Raw genomic sequence first — 26,671 nt, forward strand, 5'->3', positions numbered from 1 at the left:
ATGCAGTAGTAGTAAAAGACTTACAATTATTATTATTTTATATTATTTTTGATGCAGTAGTAGTAAAAGACCTAATATAAAGTGAGAAAAAAGTGCCAAAATTAAAAAAATCTTTGGAAGATATCACTGAACATTTATTTAACCATAGTTAATTTTTCATCTCTATTTTTTGTATTTATTTAAAATTAGACAAATCTGATATTATATTAATCTCCAATCTGTTATTTAACAGTTGTTCTGTAATGCTGATCTAACCAGTAGAAGACCCAGTTTCGCAAGCGGGGAAGATTGTAACACTGCGTTGCAATGTGCCCTTTTTATTCTATTCTATACTTTTATGAATTCTATTGAGAAACCATGAGAAAAGGTGAATAAAGACTGAGAGTCAATGTTCAGAAATTATTCATTATTATTATGTTTTGAACTATGCTGTGTTTTGCAGTCTGTTTGTTGACATCCACATTTTACAGTTCATGCATTCTCTGGAAATCGACTCATGACCCTAGCGTTGCTTGCGCCATGCTCTACTGTTTGAGCTAGAGGAATGTTGAGCTATACATATCTCAGAAGTCATTTTAAGGCATTTTAGAAGGCATTTTAAACTTCTCTAATTTTCACCTCAAGTTTTTTTTAGGACTATACTTCTTCTTTTAGTAGACATATATATATATATATATATATATATATATATATATATATATTTTTTTTTTTTATTAACACTTTATTCAGTGTTCCTTTTTTTTTTTTTTTTACAGAATGTTTGCAGTCGGAAACAAGCTTACCAGTAGAAATGTAAGTGAGATTTATGACACTATCTGGAGCGTGGTACCAATCTTTCTCTGCCACTTTTCCTTCCTCTTCAATCATCTTGGTCTCTACGTTTGAGCAATAGTAGAGACCAAGGTCTGCTTCAGTGATGTTCTCGATCACTAAGTCATAGGATTTTGAAATATTGTTCCAGGACAGAGAGAATCGAGGAATGGGTTCTAAAATGCTCTTGTATGCAGAGATGGTCAGAGGTTGTTGGATTTGTGGAGACCAGATCTTGACCCATTGAATTTCCTGTCCGGTGATGAACTCACAGTCACAGTGTAGAGTTGCATTATCTCCAGGCCTGACCGCCACCTCCACCAGCTTTCCAGAGACCTTCCAATAAATGCAACTCAGTGCAACTACAGTATACATCCGAAAAGAAACGATGGGTTACATAAATAATGCACAGTCCTTAAATTGAGTGATTAAGAAATGCACATCCACATCCAAATTTATGCTAAACATTATATGTATATTATACATTACAAACATGAAATTTAAGGAGAAATCACTTACTAAGTGCAGCGATAGAGAGCTTCATGTTGGCCACATCTGAATGTTTGGTGGTGCTTGAGGGTGAGAAGTATGTAACTGCCAGTGTGATTTCCGCCCCCATTGATTTCTGCACAGATAAGTCCTTTACTATAACTGTACATTTATTCTTAATTACATGAAGGCTTTTTGCTTGTTTAATGTACCTATTTTAAATTGCATTTGTTTATTCCTAATATTCTGTCACCCACAAACATATACATACAATATGAGGAATGTTTCAATGAAAAACAATGCTATTTTTAGATAACCATTAAATTGTTCTCAACACCCACCAGATTTTGCTTTTATTTTCTGCCATAAGGGCTTATAAAGAGTCATCATACATTTCTGATTGTACTTAAAATTTAGACCAGTGAAGACTGCATAAAGTTGTTTCTTTTTTTCCACCTTTTGCCTTAGTTTATGTTGTACAAAATAAATGTTGTGAAAAGAATTACAGTCATAAGACAAAACTAAGACAACATTCTACCCCCATGTGTTTTCATTTATAAATATGAGGCTGTAGACTTGTTGGTTTGAAGATGGAGGAAGTTCGAGGGTGGAATTGGGTCAGTGGTTTGTCAGATACACAGATACATTTTCCATGTTTCTGTCTGACGCACACAAAAAAACCTGATTGCTGATTTTTTTAATGGAATTTTTTTTTTCTTTACTTTCAAAGTAAAGCATTTTATTTTATTCCATGAGGTCTACTTAAAGTTTCAATGAGTGTATTTTGCTCTGCTAAATATGCTGATTAAACTACTTTTTTGCTATTAAGTTAACAGTTGAACAATTCATTGGCATTGTTTGTGAGTAAGTAATGTAACTACATCGGTGCTCTCTGCCAATGAAAACCCATATTTTCAAAACCATACACTGTTCAAAACACAACATATTGCGACATCTAGAGGTTGTTGAAGACTCTGTATGACTTGTAATCACCCGCTGTTATGGTGTTGAAATACAAAACAAGCAGACATAACAATCATTAACGCTTAGCGTAGGAAGTTTCCTGTGTCTGTCAGGTCCACGGGGTTAGCATTGCCTTCTCATTTGCCCTTTTCAACAACGTCAGGGGAAAATAAATAATACACAAAAAGTTAATTAACAAACCACTAAAATGAATTACATATCTGTAAATGAAATTTTGTAAACATACAATTGACTATTTTAATTCGAATAAACAATCGAACAAGCCATAGTGACATTAATTGTAGTACAAAACAAACTACAAACAGTCAGAAGCAGCACTTAAGTTTATTAGGTTTTCAATCCTCTTATGATGAGACACGTGCATCGCTCTTCATTGGAGGCCGGTATCCGGATACGAGCGTCGCGCAGCCGCTTTGGGAAATGCCCTGACTGAAACTGTCCGACGCACTTCGGTGTTATTGGGGTGAACCTGCTGAACACCATGAGAACTGTTTTGCGCACAGAAGCCTACACTTGACGGGTGATGTAACTTCTACTCTTGTTAAATAAATATGCAAGAGACCAAACCGGATTGCTTCTACCAGCGAAATCCAAAGGGCATTATGTCTTCGGCTGTCCCTCGATCGGGATTTGTGGTCTTTTGCGTGGTAAATCCAGTTTTATTTCTCTTGACACGTGACATTTATATAGAGAGACTTGAGAACGTGCTTGGCAAGTTGAACACCGCAGACTGTTGACATGCTTAAATTTGAATGTTGTTACTTTGCCTTTCAAAACAGCGTTGCCTAAACTTGTTGAACGGTAGGCTATAGCCCTGTGAGTAAATAATTATAAATATCAGGAGCTCACGTGAAATTCTTAAAAGAAAAGAGCCTGATGTGAACTGTTTCAAAATGTGTTTCTGCTCCAATATCTCCATCATTTGCTACTACTTTGTGTGAGAAATTGTGTTAAGCTTTAGCGAAATGTATAGGCTACAATTTAAATGTAATACCAACTTCTGAATAGCAAGCATTGTTTCTCAAAGAGCTGAACAAGCATGCTACATTGTTGTGGCAAATTATATAATCTGTTGTCAGGTCATCGCAGGATAATCCCTCACTGTTCTTTTCACATCGAACACAATATTGCATGTTTAAAGGCTCTCTTTTTGGCATTGAAAGATGCGGTTGTGCATTCAGCTGTAATTCTTCAAGATCAGCTGATGAGTGCCTTCCTTGCGATCCTCAAATTAATGGTTGAAGTTGAGGATTGTTTCCTCGCTTGCAAAGTTGTGTATTGTGTCTGTTTGTGTCGTTTTATTTCGTTTTAGTTTCATTAAGGTCTTTATTCAGAATCCACATGAATATTCATATAAACAAAGAAATACATTTTTTTTACCTTCTGGTTTTTTATTTTATTTATTTTATTGTATGGAAGTACTGGAGATGAATGATAACTCTTGCCAGTTATTATGCTGCATTTTTAATACTGCAATTAGTAATTTAATTTATAGGCTACATTATTTATCATTTATGTTCATTTAAAAAAAAAAAAAACCTAACTCATTTCACAACATTTCTGAATTTCTGCCAGAACACAGTGAGATGCAATACATTTCTGATCTCTTTGTGAGATCTGGAGAATAATGAAAATTTATTTATTTACTTTTATTTAGAATAAATTATTAATTTATTTTGCCCATAATAAAAATTGAATGGTGGCCAATGTTGTATTCTTCCGAATATCATCTTTTTTGTTCCGCAGAGGAAATTCATACAGGTCTGAAATAACATTAAATTGAGTAAATGATGATGTGATTTTCATTTTTTGGGTGAACCATCCATTTCTTTGATCACTTGACTTTTCACATGTATCTAATATAACCCAGAATTACCTGTGTTTACACAAGCACAGATAAAGATTAATAAAACGGCAAAAGCATCTGCAGTTTTTCCAAAAGAAAACAGTAGTTTGTTCCAATTATACTCAGTCATTACATATATTCATATCAGGAAAAATGTTTAAATTTAATATAAACATTTCTGTGTACCCCTTTCTCAAAGCAGCTCTTCGATGCATTTTCTTTTGCATTTTCACTTGGACAATAACACGAAAATATACATTTACATACATTCTAGAAAATCCATGGGGATTTATGATATTAGATGATTTTAGTACTATACACCATGCTTAACTGTATTACTGCTATTTGTTCTCTCTAAATGGTCCTTCTTTTTTGTGTGCATATGTGTAGATTTTAGTCCTGACCCTTGCCCTATACCCTGTGCTGAAGACTCTGGGTGTTCAGATTCATTCTGCCATCACAGGAAGCTTTGTGGCCGGATATCATTCTGTGCTGCTTGTCAACTGCCCAACTGAACAAATTGCTAGAGATATTGGCAGGTACAGTACATGCATGCGCAAACACAAACAAGGAAAGAAATATACTGCCCTACAAAACAAAAAGGCAGTAACTGCATTTTTGGTCAAAAATGAGTTGTTATCATTTTCATGACATTCAAGGTTGATTGTTATGTGACAAAACATCTTATCTCAAATGTGTGTCGTTTTGGAGAAAAATGGTAATAGTTTTTGGAGAATCTGTAGTTACTGCCTTTTTCCTTGGTATGGTGCCACGGTTTTGGTAAGTAATACAAAGCAAGTTTACAAAGCAAGAATACACTAACTGCAAAATATGGGTAAAATATCAAATTAAATATGAGGATTGATATGTACAAAGAATAAGCTAATATAAAGTAACAAAACAGCCACATGTCCAATAATTTACCTACAACTACTTAGGCTGGATGACAGGATAACTTTAAAGTCATTTTTCTCAGTTCTGCACTCTGCGTAGTTACTGCCTTTTTGCTTTGTAGGGCAGAATAGAGCATTACGCCCGTTTCACACATACTCCGCTTTGCAGTGCGTAGGCTATGCGGTGCGTATTTTTTTCCGCACCCATGTTAACTGGTCAGAGCTTTCACACTGCACGCGGATGCGGTCCGGCGATCCCTTCCAGGAGCGGTGCGTATACAGCAGTGCAGCGATCGTTTCCGCACCGAGTCTATTTTTGCTGCGCTGTACGCGCTGAATTACAGTGACAACGCATGGTTCGCATTTTATGCATTTTACCACTTGCTTGAGCAACTTAATACAATAGTGAGTATGTTTTTGTGGTACAGCCGTGGATCGCTTCATATGTGAAAGCACACGGAGTATGTGTGAAACGGGCGTTAGAAACGGTTGTTCCGACGATAACGTGTATCGATGATAGTCAGACATATCGCAGATGGCTGATGCCTTTGACAATATCAAGACGATAAATGACTCGGTTTCCCATTAATTTATTAAATTAATTTTATTATTATTATAAGGATAGTTTTATTATTAAATTAATATTAGGACTTACAATTAATTTGCCTTCCCTACGATACCACCACATAACCACACTTGTGACAGCGACATGTGCGTATGAGGATTGAGGACCAAAGAAAATGTGTTCTCTTTCCAGGTAGGTTCTCTCAACATTGCGTCATTGATGACGCTATGGGGAAACTCCCCTTCTCCTAGAATACTGAAGCCCTATTGAATGGTGCCTTATGCATCGTGCCTGCCAATGACGTACAAGTGCGCAAAAAAGGGCGGGCGCTCCCACTATACAAGACACCGCTAACGTCATTGCATTAGAATCTTTCTCCTTCGTTACATGACACCTGTTTACCTGAGCCTGTATTCGCCGTTGATCAATGCCTTATCAAGTGGATTATTTCCCTTTTGCGTTACAGCGAACTTTAAGACGACTTTGTAAGAGATGTCTTTGAAGCAGTGCCATTCTAGCTCAGGAACTATTGAGCTTCCGGATCGACACAACTCATGTGTACTTTACCTGGGTCATGCCCATGCGGGAACTGCAATGATTGCCCCCACTATGAGGAGATGAGCGTTAGGTTCCTTTGCCTTCGTATCGCCATCGTCGTTTGTGATAAAATGCCTGTGAATGTGCTTCCCCCTCTCCACCACTGTGGAGCTGCGGAGAAAGAAGCAGCACCAGCCTGAGGCTGCTTTCTCAGGAGACGAGCTCACGTCGGCACAGTCCCCGCATACTTTGCACTCACCTGAGACCCCTGTTACTTATGCCGAAGACTCCCTCTGAAGGAGCCCACAGTGTCTTTTGGCATGTAGGAGGACAACGATGACGCCATGTTGACTACAGCCTCGGAGAGAGGATTGGTCATGGAGTCCTGTCCCAGAATCAATGGTGTCACATAGCTTGCTTGGTGAGCGATTCCTGACATTTCAGAATGGTTAATGAGAAGTGTGTTAAGTGGCTACACTTTACACTGTTCAGCCACAAGATGCTCCGATCTTGCGCACAGAGAAACATGCACTATTAGAGAAGCATGTGATAGAGGTGGTACCTTCCGAGGATCGAGAGAGCGACTTTTACAGCCGTTATTTTCTGGTTCCGGAAAAAGATTGGTGCCCTCCGACCTATTTTGGATTTGAGACCATTGAACTGTGTTCATGCTGCTCTTTCTAAATGATCACCGTAAAACAAATCCTCGCACACATTCAACCTGGGAATTGGTTAATTTCGGTAGATATGAGAGGCACCTACTTCCACATTCAGATGGCTTTCTGAGATTCTCCTTCGAGGGCATGGCCTATCAGTTCCTGGTTCCGAACTATGTACACAAAATGCATGGATGCTGCACTGTCCCCTCTGAAATCAAATAGAATGTGTATCCTGAACTATATGGATGACTGTTTAATTCTGGCTAGTCTCAAGAGCGCTCTAATCCTATAATCAGTTCTCTTGCCATGTTCAAGCCGGGGAGATCGCCATCCCTGAAGTGTTTTCAAAAAACACTGGGGTTAATGGCAGCTGCGCCAACGGTATGCCATTTCGGGCTATTGCACATACTCTGGATGAAAGCTTGTGTTTCGCGCCAGGTGTGGCGGAGCGGCAAGATGAGCATCAAAGTGCCCCACGGCTGCAGGGATGTGCTAAAACCTGTGCGATGGCAGACTCTCTTGACTCAAGAAATAATAAAAATGTGTTCTCATCTCGTTCTGAAGTTAAAGGTTCTTCTAAATGCTGCATTAGTAACAATATGAGAGGATGTGTCTGTAATTTTCCCACTGACATGTTGGAATACTCTGGTTTTTAATGCTTTATTTAACATCACAACAGACAACTAGATTAAAAAAAAGTTAGTCAAGACTAACTTTTAAGCTGGCTTGAAAAAGCCTGGCCACAAATTTGGAAGAAGTTTTAAAAGCTTTGATTCTCTTTGCTCGCAAAATAAAAAAAATATTCTCAGTTTCCATGATTATAAAATATTAGTAATTATTAGATTAGTAAATCATCAAATAAATGAGTAAAGAAAAAGGCTGATGATATGGAGCATATCTCCCAACCAACACCAGTTAGAAATAAAGATACGTTTTATAGTAGCTAGTACTAAGTGACCTACTTTGCATTAGCCATCAGGTGATAATGGTGTTTTATGTTTACAGCCTGCATGTGACAAGACATTTATTGTACTGTATGTCACTGACTGTTACATGTATAGTTTGTTTTTAAGCTGAATTGTCAAAAGAACCTATACGTTTAGCTAAGGCAAACAATCTGTGAAACAACCAGACACACTACTTAGTATTGATACTTCTATATGGTTGCCACTCACAGTGTTGTGATATCCTTTAAATTATTTTATGATCACATGCACTTCTATGTTTAATTTTTTAATAATTATAAAATATGCATCAATGCAACAGTGGTTAAGGAAGTTTAGTTAAAAGACATCTCCTCTTTTATTGAATGCCTGGATGACAAAGCTGGTTCCAACCTAAGGACAAAGTCCCTCTTATCTATACTGTGATGAAGTTAGAGATTAGAAGAATCATATTTTTTTTGCAACAATAGGGACAATATATATATATATATATATATATATATATATATATATATATATATATATATATATATATATATATATATATATATATATAAAATTTTTACGCTACATCTGCAATCGCATACTCTCTTTTTTTGCTTTGCGACCGTTAAAACATTTGCTCTAAAATCTAAATAGTATGAATTTTGAACCACTGCCATTCACAAATCCTTTCCTGTGGCCTCATATCATGGGATAGTGAAATGTCTATTGGGTGTGCACTTCAGAATCTTGCTGGAAGTAATAGGTTACTGTATCAGGGAACTTTTTACCTGCTGTTTAAGAAAACACTATGAATTCGGACATTCTACTCTTTTTCACATATTGTTTTTCACCTACTTTATAGTAGGAAAGTATGCATATTTGGAAGCAGCCTTAGAAATACATAGTGATAATTAGCTCTGTCCACATTGACATAAGGAAGACTGGACCTACTGCAGTTCTGTGGACAACTGGATTTACTTATAAAACTGTCAGAACCAACAATTTTGTGAGATGTTGTGCGTCTTAGCACGTTTGGTGAAAAAAATGCATATTGTTATTGTATGTTACTGGAATTGAGTTACAGCCTACACCCGTTTCATACTTCGTTTGCAGTGCGTATGCGGTGCAGGAGCTTTCACATATGCTGCGTTTGCAGTGCGTAACTGATCCGCGGCTGTACCACAGACACATTTACTCACTATTTGTATTTCAAATCCAGAAGTTATCATGCAACTTTGATTTAAAAAAAAGTTTTGTCAGCATTGCGATTCTCTTTGTACACATATACTCTTTAATAGACGTTCACATTTAAACACAATTTAAACAATGTATTATTCAATGCTACAACGTATTATTCAATGCTACTCAATGCTACTATACATGAAACATGAACCAAAAACCAAAACTAGTATCATGAAACGTGAACATGAAGTAAAACTCAAAACTAGTCATGACAGACCCCCCTTTTTCTTAATAATTTTCTTAATAATAATTTTGTATGATATAGATATTATGTAATTATTAAGAATAAGAAGAATCTTTATTGTCATTGCACATCACTTATACAATGAAATTGCAGTGCATCTGCGACCAGTGCATAATAAATATAATAAATATATAAACATTAAAAAGAAAGAGAAAAAAAAGAGAAGCAAGCAAGTGCTTACCTTTTACACATTGTAAGAAAAAATGATGTGGACGTCGAAGATCTCAAAAATGAAGTTTATTACAGCATAGCAGAGGCAAGGTACACAAAGCACCTTGGGTTCACCGGCGTCAGATTGAACCCAGAACATCCAAATCTTTTAAACCTTTTATCCTGTTCTTAATGTAAATTAAGTTGCTCTTGTTGCAACAGCTGTGGTCTGTATGTTAATGAAGTTGTGACACCCCATTGTCTGAGAAAGTTCTCTGTGTCCCACACCCAGTCCCATTCTACAATTGACAACCATTTGTTCAGGATGTGATCAACCCAAATGGTGAAGAAACAATATAACTTGACTTTCTTTCATCTCTATGATAATTAAGCCATTTTGGGGATGAGCTCATTCTAAAATATATTTTGGAGTGGAATCTGGGTCGAGGGAGATGTAACGAGTTAGCTCAAAGGGGAAATATTAATAATAACTCATAATTATTAATTATGATTCATTATTAATATTTGGGTCAATTAACTTGATGTAGCTAAATTAATATTACAATCAATTAATCAGTTCGTCCAACAAACTCTTTTGATTATTCATTTATTCTAAGAAAAGCGTATCTTTCATGGCCACCAAAAAATAATTATTTCTTAGCATGTACAGTGCTTAGAGCATGTAACAAGATCAAGATCATAAAATAGACTTTGTTGCAAGCAGAGAATCAGAACCAAATATGTATTGTGCACAAGTTTAATTAACTAAATCACAAACATAACTAAACTAAACAAACATACATACATACATACATACATACATACATGCATAGGTAAAATGGTGAGTGATATGGAACCGGAAGCAGGAAATGGAACTATGGAAAAGATCCATTTAACTATGAAAAAACCATCAGCTTATCATTTTCAGAGCACCTCATTAAATTGATACTTTCATGGTCTGTGCAGTGGACACAATTCTTGAAGTGGTTGAAAATTGAAGTTGTTGAAGTTGCAATCGTTTTGCAATCGCTGGATGAAGAAGATATGATGAACTTGCATGGTTAGTTCGACTCTGTTCTCATGGCTGGAGTGCAGATTGTGGCCTGCCGGCCCTGGGCCGGAGAGGACACGCAGAGCAAATGGTGGGAGTAGCGATGGACTTCTTGTGCATTGAATGAAGACGTTGAACTCCTGAGGTTGTCCTTGATTCTGTTGTGGTTGAGAGAGAGTCCTCTCTCTCCTGGATGAGCACATGGCTGGTTGTGAGTCAAGGCCTGCTTCCCTGGGGCCTGCTGAGGCCACGCTGGACAGCACGGCACCCTGAACGTACCGAGAAGGCCAAGAGTTGATCGTTGCCCATTCAGTGATGGAAAGGTTGCAGTTTTCTTCTGAGTTGGATTGAAAGGATAGCAGATGGTGGTCATGGCCTGCCTGGGCCCTTGGGCCCCAGTGGGGGGTCCCCATAGACATCAACCCGAAGAAACAGCAGTAGAGAGCCAGAAGAAGAGAGAGAGGGTCACTGTGAATTTGTCTCTAATAAAGCCTGAGAAAGGCCCCACCTCTCCGGGTTTGCTTGACCAATGAGAAGGGTGGAATTTCCAAGCGGGAAAATAGAGAATAGAGACCAAACATGGTATAGGTGAGGTTACATTGACCGTTGGTTCTATCATAAAATACACAGTATCAAGAAAATAATAGAATTAAAAACACTACACAAGACAGTAAATCATTCACACAATTTCCTGGGATGCATGTTCATTTATAGATCAGATTAATGCAGCAAAGTCTGTTTTAAAGTCTGTTTCTGTCTTCCCCATTGTCTCTGTCTCGACCACGTGACCACATTTTTTTCTTAACAGCCATAAAACCAACTTATCTGATCGTGGTCATGGTAACTAAGACCTTCTTGCCCTTGTTGGGGGGATGGGACCACAGATCCCAGAGTGAGTTTTAAATAGTATTTGTTAAACTACAACAAATACTTGTGTCTGATTTGTCTCAGTCGTTACACAGACTACAATTTCTTACAACATCATAGCACACACATACTTTATGAATTCAGTGACCTAATGGACCAAGGGAAAAAACTGTTTTTGAGTCTATTTGTCCTACTCTTAAGGCACCTATACCTCAGCCAGAGGGCAGGAGGTTGAACAGGTGCTGTCCTGGGTGTGAGAGGTTGGCAGTGATTGCCCTAGCTCTCCTGAGACACTGCGTGCTGGCGATGTCTTCTAGCGAGGGTAGAGGTGAATGCGTTGTGCTGTCTTTATGACCCTCTGCAGGTTCTTTCTGTCCGCCATTTTACAGTTGGCATACCAGGCCGTAATGCCGTATGTCAGGGCACTCTAAATGGTGCTGCGGTGTGTTAGCAGTCCAGGAGAGGTCGTTGGCTATATATGTCCTAGGAGGACACCCGCTGAACAAAGTCCCCGTTGATACTCAGTGGAGATGGTTCCCCCTTGTGTATCCTGAATTCTATGACCATCTCCTTAGTTTTGCTGGTGTTAAGCAGCAGGTTATGTTCGGAGCACCAACCTGCCAACCTGTTAATCTCGTCCCTGTATGCAGTCTCATTCCCTCTGCTGATGAGGCCGATGACTGTAGTGTCATCTGCAAATTTAATGATGGTATTGGAGGGGTGGATGGGTGTACAGTCATGCGTATACAGGGAATACAGGAGAGGGCTCAGCACACAGCCCTGGGGGGAGCCTGTGCTGAGGGTCAGGGTGGAGGAGCAGGTGGTGCCTACCTTAACCATTTGAGGGCGGTCAGTCAGGAAGTTCTTGATCCAGGCACAGACGGAGGGGGAGAGAGCGATGTTGATGAGCTTGTCCACCAAGATATCAGGAACAATGGTGTTGAATGCCAAGCTGTAGTCTATGAACAGCATCCTGACGTAACTCCCTGGCTGCTCCAGGTGGCTAAGTGCTGTATGAAGAGCTGTAGCGATGGCGTCTTCCATGGATCTGTTAGCTCTGTAGGTGAACTGATGTGTCCAGGTTTGAGGGGAGCCAGGCCTTGATGTGGTGCAAGATGAGCCTCTCAAAGCATTTCATGACTACTGATGTTAAGGCAATAGGTCTGTAGTCGTTGGGGCACTTTTGGGCAGGAGACTTTGGGACAGGAATGATGGTAGCTGACTTCAGGCACTGAGGGATGGTAGCCTGTGACAGTGAGAGGTTGAACAACCTAGTCAGAACTCCCACTAGCTGGTCAGCACAGGCACAAAGTACTTTTCCGAGTACACCATCCGGACTGGCTGCTTTTCTGGTGTTCACAGTCTTCAGCACCTGCCTCACCTGATGTTCCTGGAGTGTGAGTGTGCTGTGACTGGAGGTCTGTGGTGGCCGTGCTGCTGTGTGTGGAGCCTCTATCTCGAAACTGGAAAAGAAAATGTTCAATTCCTCAGACAGCGATGTGTCAGCGATGGTAGTGACGGGTGTGGGGCCTTTGTAGTTAGTGATGCTCTGTAGCCCCTGCCACACCAGCCGCGTGTTGTTGTTGGCGAGGTGGTCTTCCACTTTCCTCTCATGAGCCGCCTTAGCAGCTTTGATGCCTCTCCGCTGCTCTGCCCTCGCCACGCTGTACTGTTCTTTGTCACCTGACTTGAAGGCATAGTTCCGGGTTCTCAGGAGTGACCGGACGCCCAAGGTCATCCATGGTTTTTGGTTGGGATATTATCTGGATGCGCTTCTCCACTGTAACACTGTCAGTGCAGTTCTTTATGTAGAACAGAACAGTCTCTGTGTGCTCCTGTAGATCGAGATGATCAAATATGCTCCACTCAGTGCGCTCAAAGCAATCCTGAAGCTGAGAGAGTGCTCCTTCAGGCCAAATTTGAATGTTCTTTGTGGCAGGTTTGGATTTCTTCCTGAGGGGGGTATATGCAGGGGCCAGGAGCAGTGAGAGATGGTCCGACATGCCCAGGTGTGGGAGGGGTACTGCCCTGTAGGCTTGCTTCAAGTTGGAATAGACATAGTCTAATGTGTTCTTCCCTCTGGTTGAGCACTGTACATATTGTACAAAGTTAGGGAGCACAGTCTTAAGGCAAGCTTGGTTGAAGTCCCCAGCCAAAATAAAAGCTCCCTCTGGATGGGCCTGCATTTGTTTGTTTATGATGGTATACAGTTGAGAGAGCGCTGTGCTAACATTAGCATCTAAAAGGGTCTACACTGCACAGTCATGTGTGTATGACCCTACTGCTTGTACACCAGTCCAAATGAACATGAATACAAAGCCCCCCTCCTCTGCTCTTACCGGAACGTTTATTCCTGTCAAAGCGGTGCAAGGAGCGGCCAGTTAGCTGAACGGCCGAGTCCGAGATGAGCAGATGTAGCCAGGTTTCCCTGATAATCATCAAACTGCAGTCGCGGATGTTTTGGTTGTTTGCCATCAGTAACTCCAGTTTGTCAATTTTGTGGACGATGGACCTGGCATTTGTTAGGAAGATGCTTGATAGCGGGGGTTTATAGGGCTGTTTCCTTAGTTAAGTCAACAAAATAAAGTCAATACACTGACATAGTGTACAAGGGTGTTCTACGGGCATTAGTTCAGCAAGATCATGGTCCAATCCATAATGAAAACACGTTTTTATTTGCATTTCGTCCCAGGGTAGATAATCCATCGAAGTTGAAGCAAACAAGCTGCTTGGTTTATGGTTGGTCAGGTATTCTGTAACGAATCCACTGGAGGCGAGTTGCAGAACCAAAGTGCAGTTTATTTACATCCAAACATGATCAAAATACAAAACAAAGACTTGACACCGACACGACACGGTGGTTAAACAAACAATACTTGACAAAGACACAAGGCAAACACAAGGACTAATCACTAAACAAGACACACCTGTGAACATGATTAGACAATAAAGATTCACATGAGGACAAGGGCATGAAACATGAACCAAAAACCAAAACTAGTAACATAACATGAACATAAAATAAAACTCAAAACTAGACATGACACGCAAATACAAGACTTATTTAAAAAAATCAGGTTATTCCCTGGTAGTGACGTAAAAAAACTTAATCATTCGTGTATCTAACTTTTTTTTTCTTGCAATTGCGAGTTTAAATTTCACAATTCTGAGAAAAATGTCATCAAATCTGAGTTTGTATCTCAGATGTCAATGAATGACATGTTCTGAACAAATGTCATAATTACCTTTTTTATTTTTTATTCCGTGGCTGAAACAAGGTTCCATACTTTCCTGTTACATATCACACATGCACACTTCAATAAGCACACAGAGCTGGGTTTATGTGTTTACATGCTGGACGAAATTGACCATAAAGGAAAACGGGTTAACGTGTTTACATGACCACATGTACTGTCGACTTAAGTATAATCGTATTAAGAATGCGCATGTAAATATGCTTATTAAATATAGTCCAGCCTATGGGCTCAGAAATTATTACAAAAAGCTATCTGTTGTCTTCCATACCACAAAGTTCTCCACGACTGTTTACAGAACTTGCAAAACCTGACCGTGATTGATATTATAGAGCAGGGATGGGCAACTTCGGTCCTGGAGGGCCACTGTCCTACAGAGTTTAGCTTCAACCCTAATCAAACACACCTGAACAAGCTAATCAAGGTCCTCAGGATTACTAGAAAATTGCAGGCAGGTGATTTTTTTCAGGGTTGGAGCTAAACTCTGTAGGACAGTGGCCCTCCAGGACCGAAGTTGCCCATCCCTGTTATAGAGTATCTCAACCTGAGCTTCCATATTCCCTCTCAGCTGCATTAGTTTTATTTAGTTAGATTTATTTTCCCATTATACTCTTGTTGAAGAGCACTTTACAGTTGTTAAGTCATTAGAGTGCACTCTAGACTAGTAAGCTCATCCAAGCGGTTCTTGAGGTTCAAAACCACACAAAAGTGAGGGAGCATTTCCTTTTTTTTCTGATTCAGATGTAATAATCTACTAATCCACTTTCTTTAATAAAGCATGGGCAAACAAAAATGCTATTTTTGGGGAGTGCACAAGGTCTGGAGTATGGAATGACGCTTTGCCAATGTCAGAAAAGTATTTTATTGTTCAAGTAATGGAGTATAAAAGAAAGGATGGTCAGCACAAGGTAGTAAGTATGAGGTAATGGCAGGTGCATTAGAAAAGGGGAAAGGCAGCAGGGACATTTTCAGTTGGTTAGGCGATGACAGCACAACTAAGGGATGTAGCAAAAAAACTCTAAAAGCCAAACAATGAGCTGGCAAACACAAATCTACCATAGTCCTGTAGAACACAGATTCTAGTACAGATTTAAGTAACACCCAAAATCAAACTAATTGATTGAAAGCTACTGTATCTTTTTATGCAAAATATTGCTATAGTCTTAGGTTAGTAGTTAGTAGCTCTGCATTCATTCTGAGTGACTAATATATATATATATATGCATGCATACTGTTTGGCAAACCTTCCTAATTTAATTTATTTCTGCACTGCTGCTATATCTTCCATGTCTGTAATATTTTAGCCTTAACATATTCTCTCTGTCTCTCTTCTTTCTGTTAGGAGCATCATGGAGAAAAGGCTGGCAGCATGTGTGAATATATTTCCTCGCACTACCACTATGTAAGACCAGCGAGTTTAACCTTTCCACTATGAGCTCTAAACCCAAAACACCACGGCTCAAGTGTAACTTTAGCCACAACATACAGAGATATAAATTGAAAGTTAATATACACAAACTTATAATCTTTTACTTTCTAATAATTGCCTCTTTAAATAATCTTGTAAAACTAAATTAGATTAAAAAATGTATGCATTTATGAAATGTCATCATTCATCTAAAATATCAATTGTTTATTAATTTCAGGTACTACTGGAAAGGAGATATTCAGGATGCCACAGAAATACTGCTGGTGTGTTGCTATATTTATTCAAACTTCCGATTTATCATTCAAATCAAATATTTTTATTTTTTAAATATGTTAATAAAAGTTAAAGTGTATGCAAAGGTTCTATATCACGTGTTGTATACAACTGTATCTTATAATGCTTATGCAATTTTAAAAATGTTACCTATACTAAATTTATAATTTCTTTAACAGCTTGTGAGGACAAGAACATCTCTGGTGCAGAGACTTGTGGCATACATAAAGCAAGTACTTTTTTGTCAACATTGGTTAAACTTCTTCATTTTGACCCAAGATATTTGCACTTTAGTCATAAACATGGAAACAGACACAAATGGTTAAATGTTTGAATATTTCAATTCATTATAGACAATGTACAGTAGCTTGTGTTGTTATTCACAATGCTTCAATCACCAAATCAGCATTATCAGGTCAGATGACACCAATTGGCTGTTATATCAAGTTGAGCGACTGTTAATTGAGGCTTTCTCGATTGGTATAGCAGTTTCTATGTCATCAGACCATCTCGGTCTGAGGGAAAAATCTTCTTCCTTTGTGGTTCCTGTAAGCAGGCCAAAAGACATGTACTGCCTCATATATTTGAGTGACGCTTGTTGAAGTCTATTGAATTCTGGATTATTCTGGAAATTGTCACCATGTGGACTAGTCAGGGCATATCCATTAATAGGTTAAAATGTCAGAAATAAGGGAGGATTTCAAAACGGATAAATACTTAAAAAAATGTATACAGTATGCTTGACTTACATTTGCCCAGAGCATTCAAAGATTGTACACTATTGTACAAAAGTTTGGGTTTGGTAAGGTTTTTTTTTAACATTTTTAAAACCAAGTCTACATTTATTTGATCAAAACTACAGTAAAAAGAGTAATATTGTGAAATAATATTACAATTTAAAAGGATTGTTTTCTGTTAGGTGTTTACCGCTTCACAGAAGTCACTGTTCGGTACGTACCTCGGTTTTGGGGTCACGGTTCGATACGAGTTCGATGCAATAGCAAAAAACGGTCACACCTTATTTTAAGGTCCAATTCTCACTATTAACTAACTTGCCTCATTAAAGTAAGGTAGTTGTTAAGTTTAGGAATGGGGTAGGACTAAGGGATGTAGAATATGATCATGCAGAATAATCTATTCATATGTGCTTTATAAGTACTAATAAACAGCCAATATCCGAGTAATATGCATGCAAATAGTTAATAGTGAGGATTGGACTCGTTACCAGAAAAGGCAACAAATCCACATTTGCTTGGTTTATTTTCATTTTGAGCAGTCAGTAGTGCAAATTACAGTTTGTTCCACCTAGCAGCATTTAGTGAGCGCAGAAAGACGCATTCACCTGTGCGCACTATCTAGTGGACTTCTCGGTTTTCAAGCGCTCAAGTAAAAGTTGCACTTTTTCCTGTTGTGGTGGTTAGCAAACAGCGTTGCATTGCTGCAAGTGTTGATCGCCGGTCAGGCGGTCACTGACTGTATTCGTCGTCTAACTGCATGCACCAAAGCGTGACGGTTTGGGACAATTACATGTGGCGTTACACACCTATTTTCTATTTTAATATTTTTTTACAATTTTTAGCAGCTATTACTCCAGTCTTCAGTGTCACATGTTCCTTCAGAAATCATTCTGATATGCTGATATGATGAATCTTTTGTAGCATTATACATATTTACTGTCTTTTTTGATCAATTTAATCCTTACTGTATAAAAGTATTAATTTCATTAAAAAAATCTTACTGACCCCAAACTTTTGAATGGTAGTGTACAGATAAGTATAGCTGTTTCCTTGTTATTTTAATGTGAATGTTTTTTATTTCCTTATTTTCATATCTGTTATTTCAATTCGGACTCATGTGTGTCCCCCAGAGCTGTGCATCCATATGACATTCCAGAAATCATCAGTTTTCCTATAGATGGTGGAAGCCAGCACTACCTGAAGTGGATGGATGACTCAGTCACTGATATTTGATACATCACTGTCTGCAGTCCAATGGAGAAGCTCCCCTGTTGGAAACTCTGCATGTAGAAAGATATAGGGGATGTGGGAGCGTGAGCACAAATTCTCAGGTTAATGGGAACCCTGGCCCATACAGAGGAATGAATGTCCATTAATATAAAAATCAGAGTGTACATTTACTGGAAGGTTTTTTGTGTAAAGGGAGGGATTTGTCTGATGTGGTTTTACTAGTGCATTTACATGCATTCAGTGCCGTCGCTAGAGAGGAGAAAGGTGATGATGACTCTGCTCAAGTGTATATTTATTGACTTTTTTTGACGTGAATAACTTTATTATAAAGAGTATAACTTATAGCTTATATTATTAAGCTAATATGAATTTGTTTGTTAAAATGTGGTAATTTATACCACTTATTTCTAATGGTTGGTTGTTTTAATGTGGTGGTTGGGCAGAATTGAAGTGTTTTTTTTCTAAATTAATGAATGAGATCTTTTCAACTTTGACTATGACTTTTTAACAATAATAAATATGACACAACATATTACACATTAAGTTTACGTTGCTCATTGTTTTGCAGTACGTGTATGTCAAGATAATGCAAATACTGATGTTCTCGACACTACATAAATGCATGTGCACTATATCACAGCAAGCTAAAAAATATATCTAAAAGGTAAGTTAGAATGTTTTATCCTTGTATTTAGCTCCCAATGTTGAGTTTAGGCTTTTCACACACAACAAAAGTCACAGAATGCCTGTAAAGTTTACAGGTAAGTGTAAAGCTATTGCAGCAACTGTTGTCTGCAGCAGCTGTTGCTATCGCAGTCGCAGTTGTTTGTTTCGAAACAAACAACATTTGGTGTGAATGTCTCTGAGACAAACCCCCTTTCAAGCCTCTTAATTAAACACAACTCTTATTTGAATTAGAAATACAGTCATCCATGAATTAACACATGGGTGTGAGTGATATACAAACAATATAAAAAAGGTTTGTTCAGAATACTGTAAATGTAATTTAAGAGATTTAAATGTTCTTTCTTTTTTTAAAAAAAAAGCTTCTAAACAGGCTAAATTTAACTGTCTGGTCCTTGTGTGTCTAATATACATTTTTATCTACACAAAATATTATTTTGTCCAGTTGGTTTAGCAGTCGAGAGCAGATCTGAGTCTTTCTGTGCCCTCATTTAAAACTCATAATGGTCAAATTTTCACTGTGTGTAGCTGAATAGGAAATTTTGTTTTGTTGAATGGGTTTATGTCCACACTGTGTGCAACACAATAGAAGTGCAGATGTGAGGAAGTGTTATTGTGTGTTGGGATTTGCTGAGATCCAGTCATAATGAAGGCACTAATCTGACCACTCATCTAACTAGACCTAGTAACCTGCAAAGGCATATTGATTTTAAATTATAGGCACCTTCTTTTTATATATATGCCCTTAAATAATTTTCCATCTGAAGGTGCTTCAAAAATTACGTTTTTTTTATACTATGTCTCTTACATTTTTATTTCAGTCTAACAATGTACAGATTGTGCTCATGGCTCATATTGCTTGATTGTCAAACCATTTATCAAAGACAACATCTGTTACAGCAGCTACTGCTCAAACATATGCTGACAGAGAGCATCTCTATATATAAGGTGACTCCTTTTTATACTCGCTTGACTTTAAGATCAACACTACCATTGTTTAGTATTTACCAAAAAACACACCGTCCCCCCAGATGCTCCCCCAGGAGGGCATTGCACAAATAGCTTGTAGATAATCTAATTTAACTTTATTATTTACCAGCAGTGTAAGCAATAAAAAGTATTTAATCATTGAGGGTGCATAAACGTGTGAATAAGAAGCAGTTGGTGCAGGGAAAAAAGTAGTGTTATCAAAGCTCTTCCAGGTATGTATATATATATATATATATATATATATATATATATATATATATATATATATATATATATTGTTCTGATTTAACAAATGAAATTCTATGAAGAAATTAACATTTTATTTTATTATTATTTTTATTTTTAAACACTGAAACTTTAAAATTATTCACTACAGAATGTGTACATTTAGGAAAGGCCATAACACATATCAGTAATTCAGCTGCAGTGAATATTATTGTTCATTCAGTGCTTTCATTTCCATGCAACAGCAAAATGTAGCATGAAACCATTTGTGTGATCATGGATACACACTGAAGTTTTGCACAGTGGATGTTGAGCCAACATAAAATATATTTTAATGTAGGCACTCACACCCTAAAAAAAACTAACTAACTCAGTTCTGACTGACAAGGTCATTTCCATACTTAGGGTAGGCTAAATGCAAGACGTAATACCAACAAAAACATTATCGTTCAATCTGAATCATAATAGTGAGAATGAGAAAGAAGCTAGAAGAATGGCTGACCTGGTGTGAAAAACAGGTCTTGTTTCCTCTGTGGTCTCACTAAACTACTCAAATATCATTCTCTCTCACTGTATTATAGACTATGTGGTCTCTTGTGGATGAGTAAATGATACCAGAGTTTTCATTTGTTGGGTGTTGCTTTAGGTTAGGGATTAAAAGGATTTAGCATCCATCTGTGGTCTCAGAGAAATTTACAACAACAAATGTCCTCTAAAAATGAATTGCAGAGTCCCAGGAGGTTATGAGAATTTGTACCGTGTATCACGGCAACGATTCCCCTTGATGTCATTGGATTGGAGGCGGTGACTGTCAATCATTTGTACGCAGTGGTATGGGGCGGAGCTAATGAGGAAACTACAACGCGCGTCTTTGAAATAATCAGGTAAAATCCTCGCTCATTTCAAACTCCACTGATCGAAACAGTTGTTCAAATACCTGCGATTAAAACGCGAGACCCCTGGCGGTGGCATATCTCACGTTTTTCCCTCAAAGTCTTTAAAAATAAGTTTATTCATTTTTCTCAACACACCGTTAATAGCAACCAACCACAGTCACTGGTACACAAATTCTCACCTCACTGGATAAACGACAAAAACGGTAATATTGTTCAATGTTGTCATTTATAAGTAATACGTTTTGTTTACGTGCACTGTTTTTGGCGCTATATGTTTTTGGCGCTCATATTTTGATATATTGTTGCATTGTCTGCTAGCCTACACATTAAAATATTGTACACCATATTAACTGTGTAAATTATGCTCTAAAATGATTGTTGTTGTGAATCTACCCCGTTAACACCAATTAAAACATGGACATTACAAATTATGTGCATGTATTGTGGTTGTTTAACGTATTAAATATTTATTAAATAATTACATATAAAATTATTATAGTATGATTCATAACCATCCCTATTTAATTCTAAATATTTAAATAAAAAATGATAAAGAAATAGGAAATAACATAGGTCATATAATGTATCCAACATACCATATGACTAACATCTCTAAAAATATAAGTGCATGGGTATTAGTCACTCAACAACTGTGGCAAATGTAGTACACTGTTAAATGCTAAGGCATAATCATTATAATATTTCTTAGGTGAAATATCATAATATTTCTTAGATGAAAACCTTGTGTGGATGTTAGATCAAACTAAACAAGAAAACCTGCTGCTACAGATAATACTAATTTTGTCAATTAACATCGATCTGCATCATGATCAGCCTGCATGAATTGTTCTCTCTTTTCCCCCCCTCTCTCTCTCTCTCTCTCTCTCTCTCTCTCTCTCTCTCTCTCTCTCTCTCTCTCTCTCTCTCTCTCTCTCTCTGTGAAGCACACACATGCTGCAGCTGGGAGGTCTTGGGAACATCGGACAGTAGCAGATAGATGGATGCACACCACTCTCAGTAGATTATCCTCACGTTTATTGGTTCAGATTACCAACCACAATGACGCAAAGGAGAAGAAACACAATGGAGAGCCCTTTATTCTATTCATCTCACAGCCAACATCATGGATGGATTCAAGTCTCAGGTAGGACTGTCCCATAAGAGGGGTGGCGAGGCAGTGCTTACAGTGAGAACAAGAGGAGAAAATCTGCAATACTTTTGCTTAGCAGTACAAGATTTGATCACTTACTTGTACTTTTTAAAAAACAAACAAACAAAAAACACCTGATTTGATAACAAAAAATGTACAAAGGGAATACACACTGAGGGTTAGTGTGTGTTTCATGAGAAATCTCAGTCAGATAAAACTGCTGTCTTCTACATTAGAGAAATGAGCTTGGATCTGGATGAAACTCTGTGTCATGGCAACATATTTATTTATCGTTTGTTTTTTTTAAACAGCAGTGTTAATTGAGTCATGGTTCTACTTGTTGATGTGCTTTTTATGTGAATCTGCTATCAAGATAAACTTAAGAACACAGTTCAAAGAATTCTGAGGATTTGTCTCAGAGGAATTTATAAGCCGGAGAAAACAGCTGCCCAGTAAGTCCTTGTAGGAAAGTAACTTGCCTAACTCTATTAATCTAGTTCTGATTAATTCTGAGCCAAGTCAAAATACTTCCACTTCAGAACAAGGCTGTTGGGTTGGAGAAATTATTCATGGTTATTGCAGCTGAATGGACCTATTCCTTTTTTCTCCATTCACAGACATATATTCCTCTTTTATTATAGATTTTTATTATATAGATATTCCTGTCATTTGCAATTGGTGGGTATTTCCCGTCCAGACAGGCACTCTGACACATCACAATTTGTCATATCACAATGACAAAAAAGTATAAGGAACAAGTCTCATGATTAGGGCTGCGCGATATTGAAGAAAAATGTGATATGCGATAACTCATTAAATAATGCGATATTCAATATACGATAATGCTTAAAATGTGTAAAATTAAATTAAATGATCTACTATATAACCTACATACCTGTTTCACATTCTTTTTGTGACAAGAAAACATCCCTACAACTTCTGAAAGTGAACAGCAGTGTTTTACTGTAGCATAATAAGTGTTATTTCAACATCAGTGTAAACCACAGGGTTTAGGGTTTCAGGAAGGCCTACATTAGGTTTATTTAAAAACAGAAACTGAATAATCAAATGTAAAAATAAAACACTGCTTAGTTTTCACTCTATGAATGAAATATATATACTGACTCTTATTAAAGCTACAAAAGTTATTCAGCCAAGAGCAGTAAGGGATTTTCTCTTTGTCTTTTGTTCATGACCCGTTATCGTAAGCCGTTGCGATATGCATATCGCGACATCATTTCGATATATTGTGCAGCCCTAATCATGATTACGCAGTAACACTGGCATGTGATTTACTCATGTTGTGCTTAAAAGTTATCAAAAGGTTTATGTTTTATTAATTAGCGAAGCATGTTTAATTGCATTGATGTTGGTTGCATCTATATGTTTGATACCATGCAAATAGACATTTATGGGAAATAATATTTGCACAGTATGGGCCATTCACACAACACATTTTTGCGTTTAAAAGCAGAAGATGCAGGGCAGTGAAATGAAATTTTAACTTGAGTGCCACGTGTTATGCATATGCAGCAATATCCATTACTGTAAATTATAATGTTGTGATGCCATCTCGCTTTTAGCATTTAAAACTATTTTAACTTATTTTAATCAGTTTTTGCCTTCATTGTTTTATTTTACATTTATTTTAATATTGATCATAACAATCTTGTTCTTTGTGAATATGGCTGGTATTATTTTGTAGAATTCCATGCTCTTTCTTTCTTTTATGTTATTCTGGATGTATCAACTATTCAGGCTTCAAATCATTAGTAATCCTTCATTACCCAGTTCTGCTCCCCTAGATCCCACTGTATTTTTCAAACAGCAGCACATAAAAGTGAGCATATGTGTGTGCTGTGCCAGGAGGTGTTTTATTTGTGGAAGCTGTGTTTTTCTTGCGCGTGCTCCATCTTGAGTGTGTCTGTTCATGTTGTTGTTGTGGTGTGTGTGTGTGTGTGTGTGCTTGTGCATGCGTTGCGTTCTGCAGTGCTTTCTCAGTTACAGTTTAAGAGCCTGGGGACTCAGTCACACACAGCCTCTCTTTAATACCCTGCTAATTGATTTGTCCTCTGGAAAATGTCAGTGGGTGTGAATTGAGCTCTCATGCTCCCCTCGGGCCCCTTCAGGTTCTTCCCTAAAGCAGCCTTCCCTTCTATTTAAACTAAATGACCCATCATAAATATCCCATCATTCCGTTCTTCGCTCAGGTGAACATGCTCATGAATTCCACTTCTGGTTAAATGTCACTGCCTCCAAAGATTAAAGACAGGGGTTGTAATTCCAAAGCAGACATCCTTTCTTTCTGTAATAGGAAGAGATTCTTCAGTATTACAGAGGTCTCATATTGTAAACTCAGATTAAACCTGAGTGCAGATGAGGGATTATAACAAAAAATTTGAAGAATGTTGGTAATGTTGGTAAATTTGACTTCCATTGTATGGACATAAAACATTTCTCAAAAATATCTTATATATATATATATATATATATATATATTTACTATACATCAGTGGTTCTCAACTCCAGTCCTCGGGACCCTCTGCTCTGCACATTTTGTATGTCTCCCTTATTTAACACACCTGAATCAGATCATCAGCTCGTTAAGAGAGACTCCATGAACTGAACTGAGTGTGTCAGATAAGAGAGACATACAAAATGTGCAGAGCAACGGGTCCCGAGGACTGGAGTTGAGAACCACTGCTATACATAATAACTACACATTATCACAGTTTATTCACTATAGTTTAGAAAATGGTAATAAAATATGACAAGAACTCAGAGTTTTGATATTTCTCTGGTTTTCTCACAATTAGATAATACCAATTTAGGTCAACCAATTACCAAGCAATGCTTAATTTTGTTCAGTATGTGGTGTAAAAAGGTTGTGTTAGCAATTAAAGAAAAAAACACTTAAAGGTGACATATTATGCCCCTTTTCACAAGATGTAATATAAATCTATGGTGTCACCAGAATGTGTCTGTGAAATTTCAGCTCAAAATATCGCCCAGATCATTTATTAATAGCTTGTCAAATTTGCCCCTTTTTGGGTTTGAGCAAAAACGCTCCGTTTTTGTGTGTCCCTTTAAATGCAAATGAGCTGCTGCTCCCCGCCTCCGCTCAGAAGAGAGCCGAACCTTTACACAAGCTTCAGATACTCCGGCAATAACAAAACACGCGAATAATCTCACTCATCCAAAATCTCAGAAATAACCAGTAGCGGAGTGCAGCCTTATGGAGAGACTCAGGAAGAGGTTGCAGCTTTTAGACTGCACTTGGACATTCAGGGCTCTAGAGTGCGACCAAAATTTGTAAGGGTGCGACTAAAATTTTTCCTAGGTCGCATCGGTGCACCTAACGTCCTTGCATCCGCTGCCTCTCCACGAACGAAGCGTTTGTTCTCCTTTGACGGAACTCACACTCATGGTTGGATCATATCGTGGTTTAAACCAATCAGAGACAGAGATGTGGCGGGTCTTTGCCTCTGATTGGCTGCGGTCCAGATATTCCTGTAGGCCTTCACTGCTCCGTGCTGTGTGATTGAAATTGCGACCTGAGCACCAGAGAATCAGTTACAGCAATCAGCATCAGCAAAATAAACACAAGAAAACAGACGACAAACAATGAAAAGAAATAGACCCATAGAGAGTTTTTTCTTTAAAGGGGTCATATAATGGTACATGCACTTTTACAAGTTGATTGTACTGAAATGTGTGTTGGCAGTGCCTGTACACAACCATCATAAAATGATAAAAATCCATCCAGTGTTTTTTTTTAAATCTCCTTATATGTTTGACCCCTCTGAAATCAAGCCGTTCGATTTTGTGACGTCACAAAATCGACGCCCCTCCCACGATTGGTGATTGACAGCAGCGTTTCAACACAGACCCGCCCTCGCTCGTGAGCGAGCTGTCTGACATCATAGTCCGCACGTCATTGTTGATACCCTCACTGGAGCACTGTCTATGAGCAGAATGGCGTCTGCGATTGTGGTGTTCTGTTCTTCGGTGTAATAAGGAACACAGCAGTCATTCCTAAATCCGAACCGTTGAAGACGCAGTGGCTGAGTTTTGTTTTTGAAGGGATATGCCCAAAGGATTGACGCGGGGATTCCCTCACGGGGATTCCCCACGATCAACATGCAATCATTTCACACCAGACAGCTTTACAAACGAATAAAAATGGATCGGTACCAACGTGTTCCTGCTGAACCTCCAGAAGAAGTGAGTGTAATGTTTTATTAACCTTTATATTAATATTTGTATTAATCTTTGCAAATTTGCAAACCTTGCTGCACGCTTAACGATGAATGCATCTAAGGTTTACACTCAGGGTACATTACAGCATGTTTTCTATGTATGACGTTCTCAATATAATTCATAATCCCACGTTTATAATGAACAACGCGTTATGGTTATTGCATTATTATTTCAAACGGTGTACGCACAGAACAGAGGGGCGGGGTGAGCAAAGCTCATTATCATTTAAAGACACATGCACTGAAACGGCGTGCTGAAAACAGAGCTGTTTTTGACC

General features: G+C 38.0%; 2 protein-coding genes across 2 annotated transcripts in view; both read left to right on the forward strand.

Moving 5' to 3' along the window:
* Positions 1–2,592: 2,592 nt before the first annotated feature.
* Positions 2,593–21,414, forward strand: LOC307158367 (protein CutA homolog). Its single transcript, XM_079870864.1, has 7 exons — positions 2,593–2,930; positions 4,520–4,668; positions 15,863–15,922; positions 16,167–16,212; positions 16,402–16,451; positions 18,090–20,079; positions 20,344–21,414. Exons 1-6 carry the CDS (start codon positions 2,835–2,837, stop codon positions 18,190–18,192), a joined length of 504 nt encoding a protein of 167 aa, XP_079726990.1. The 5' UTR covers positions 2,593–2,834; the 3' UTR covers positions 18,193–20,079; positions 20,344–21,414.
* The window catches only part of dab2ipb (DAB2 interacting protein b), a 155,378-nt gene continuing 149,620 nt past the window's right edge, over positions 20,914–26,671 (forward strand). Inside the window, exons 1-2 of the mRNA XM_079870854.1 lie at positions 20,914–20,972; positions 21,929–22,128. Coding sequence (XP_079726980.1) covers positions 22,044–22,128 — 85 coding nt within the window. The 5' untranslated portion in view covers positions 20,914–20,972; positions 21,929–22,043. The remainder of the gene's footprint in view (positions 20,973–21,928; positions 22,129–26,671) is intronic.

The sequence above is a fragment of the Squalius cephalus genome (genome assembly GCF_949319135.1).
Source record: "Squalius cephalus genome assembly, chromosome: 5".
In the NCBI taxonomy this organism is placed as follows: Eukaryota; Metazoa; Chordata; class Actinopteri; order Cypriniformes; family Leuciscidae; genus Squalius; species Squalius cephalus.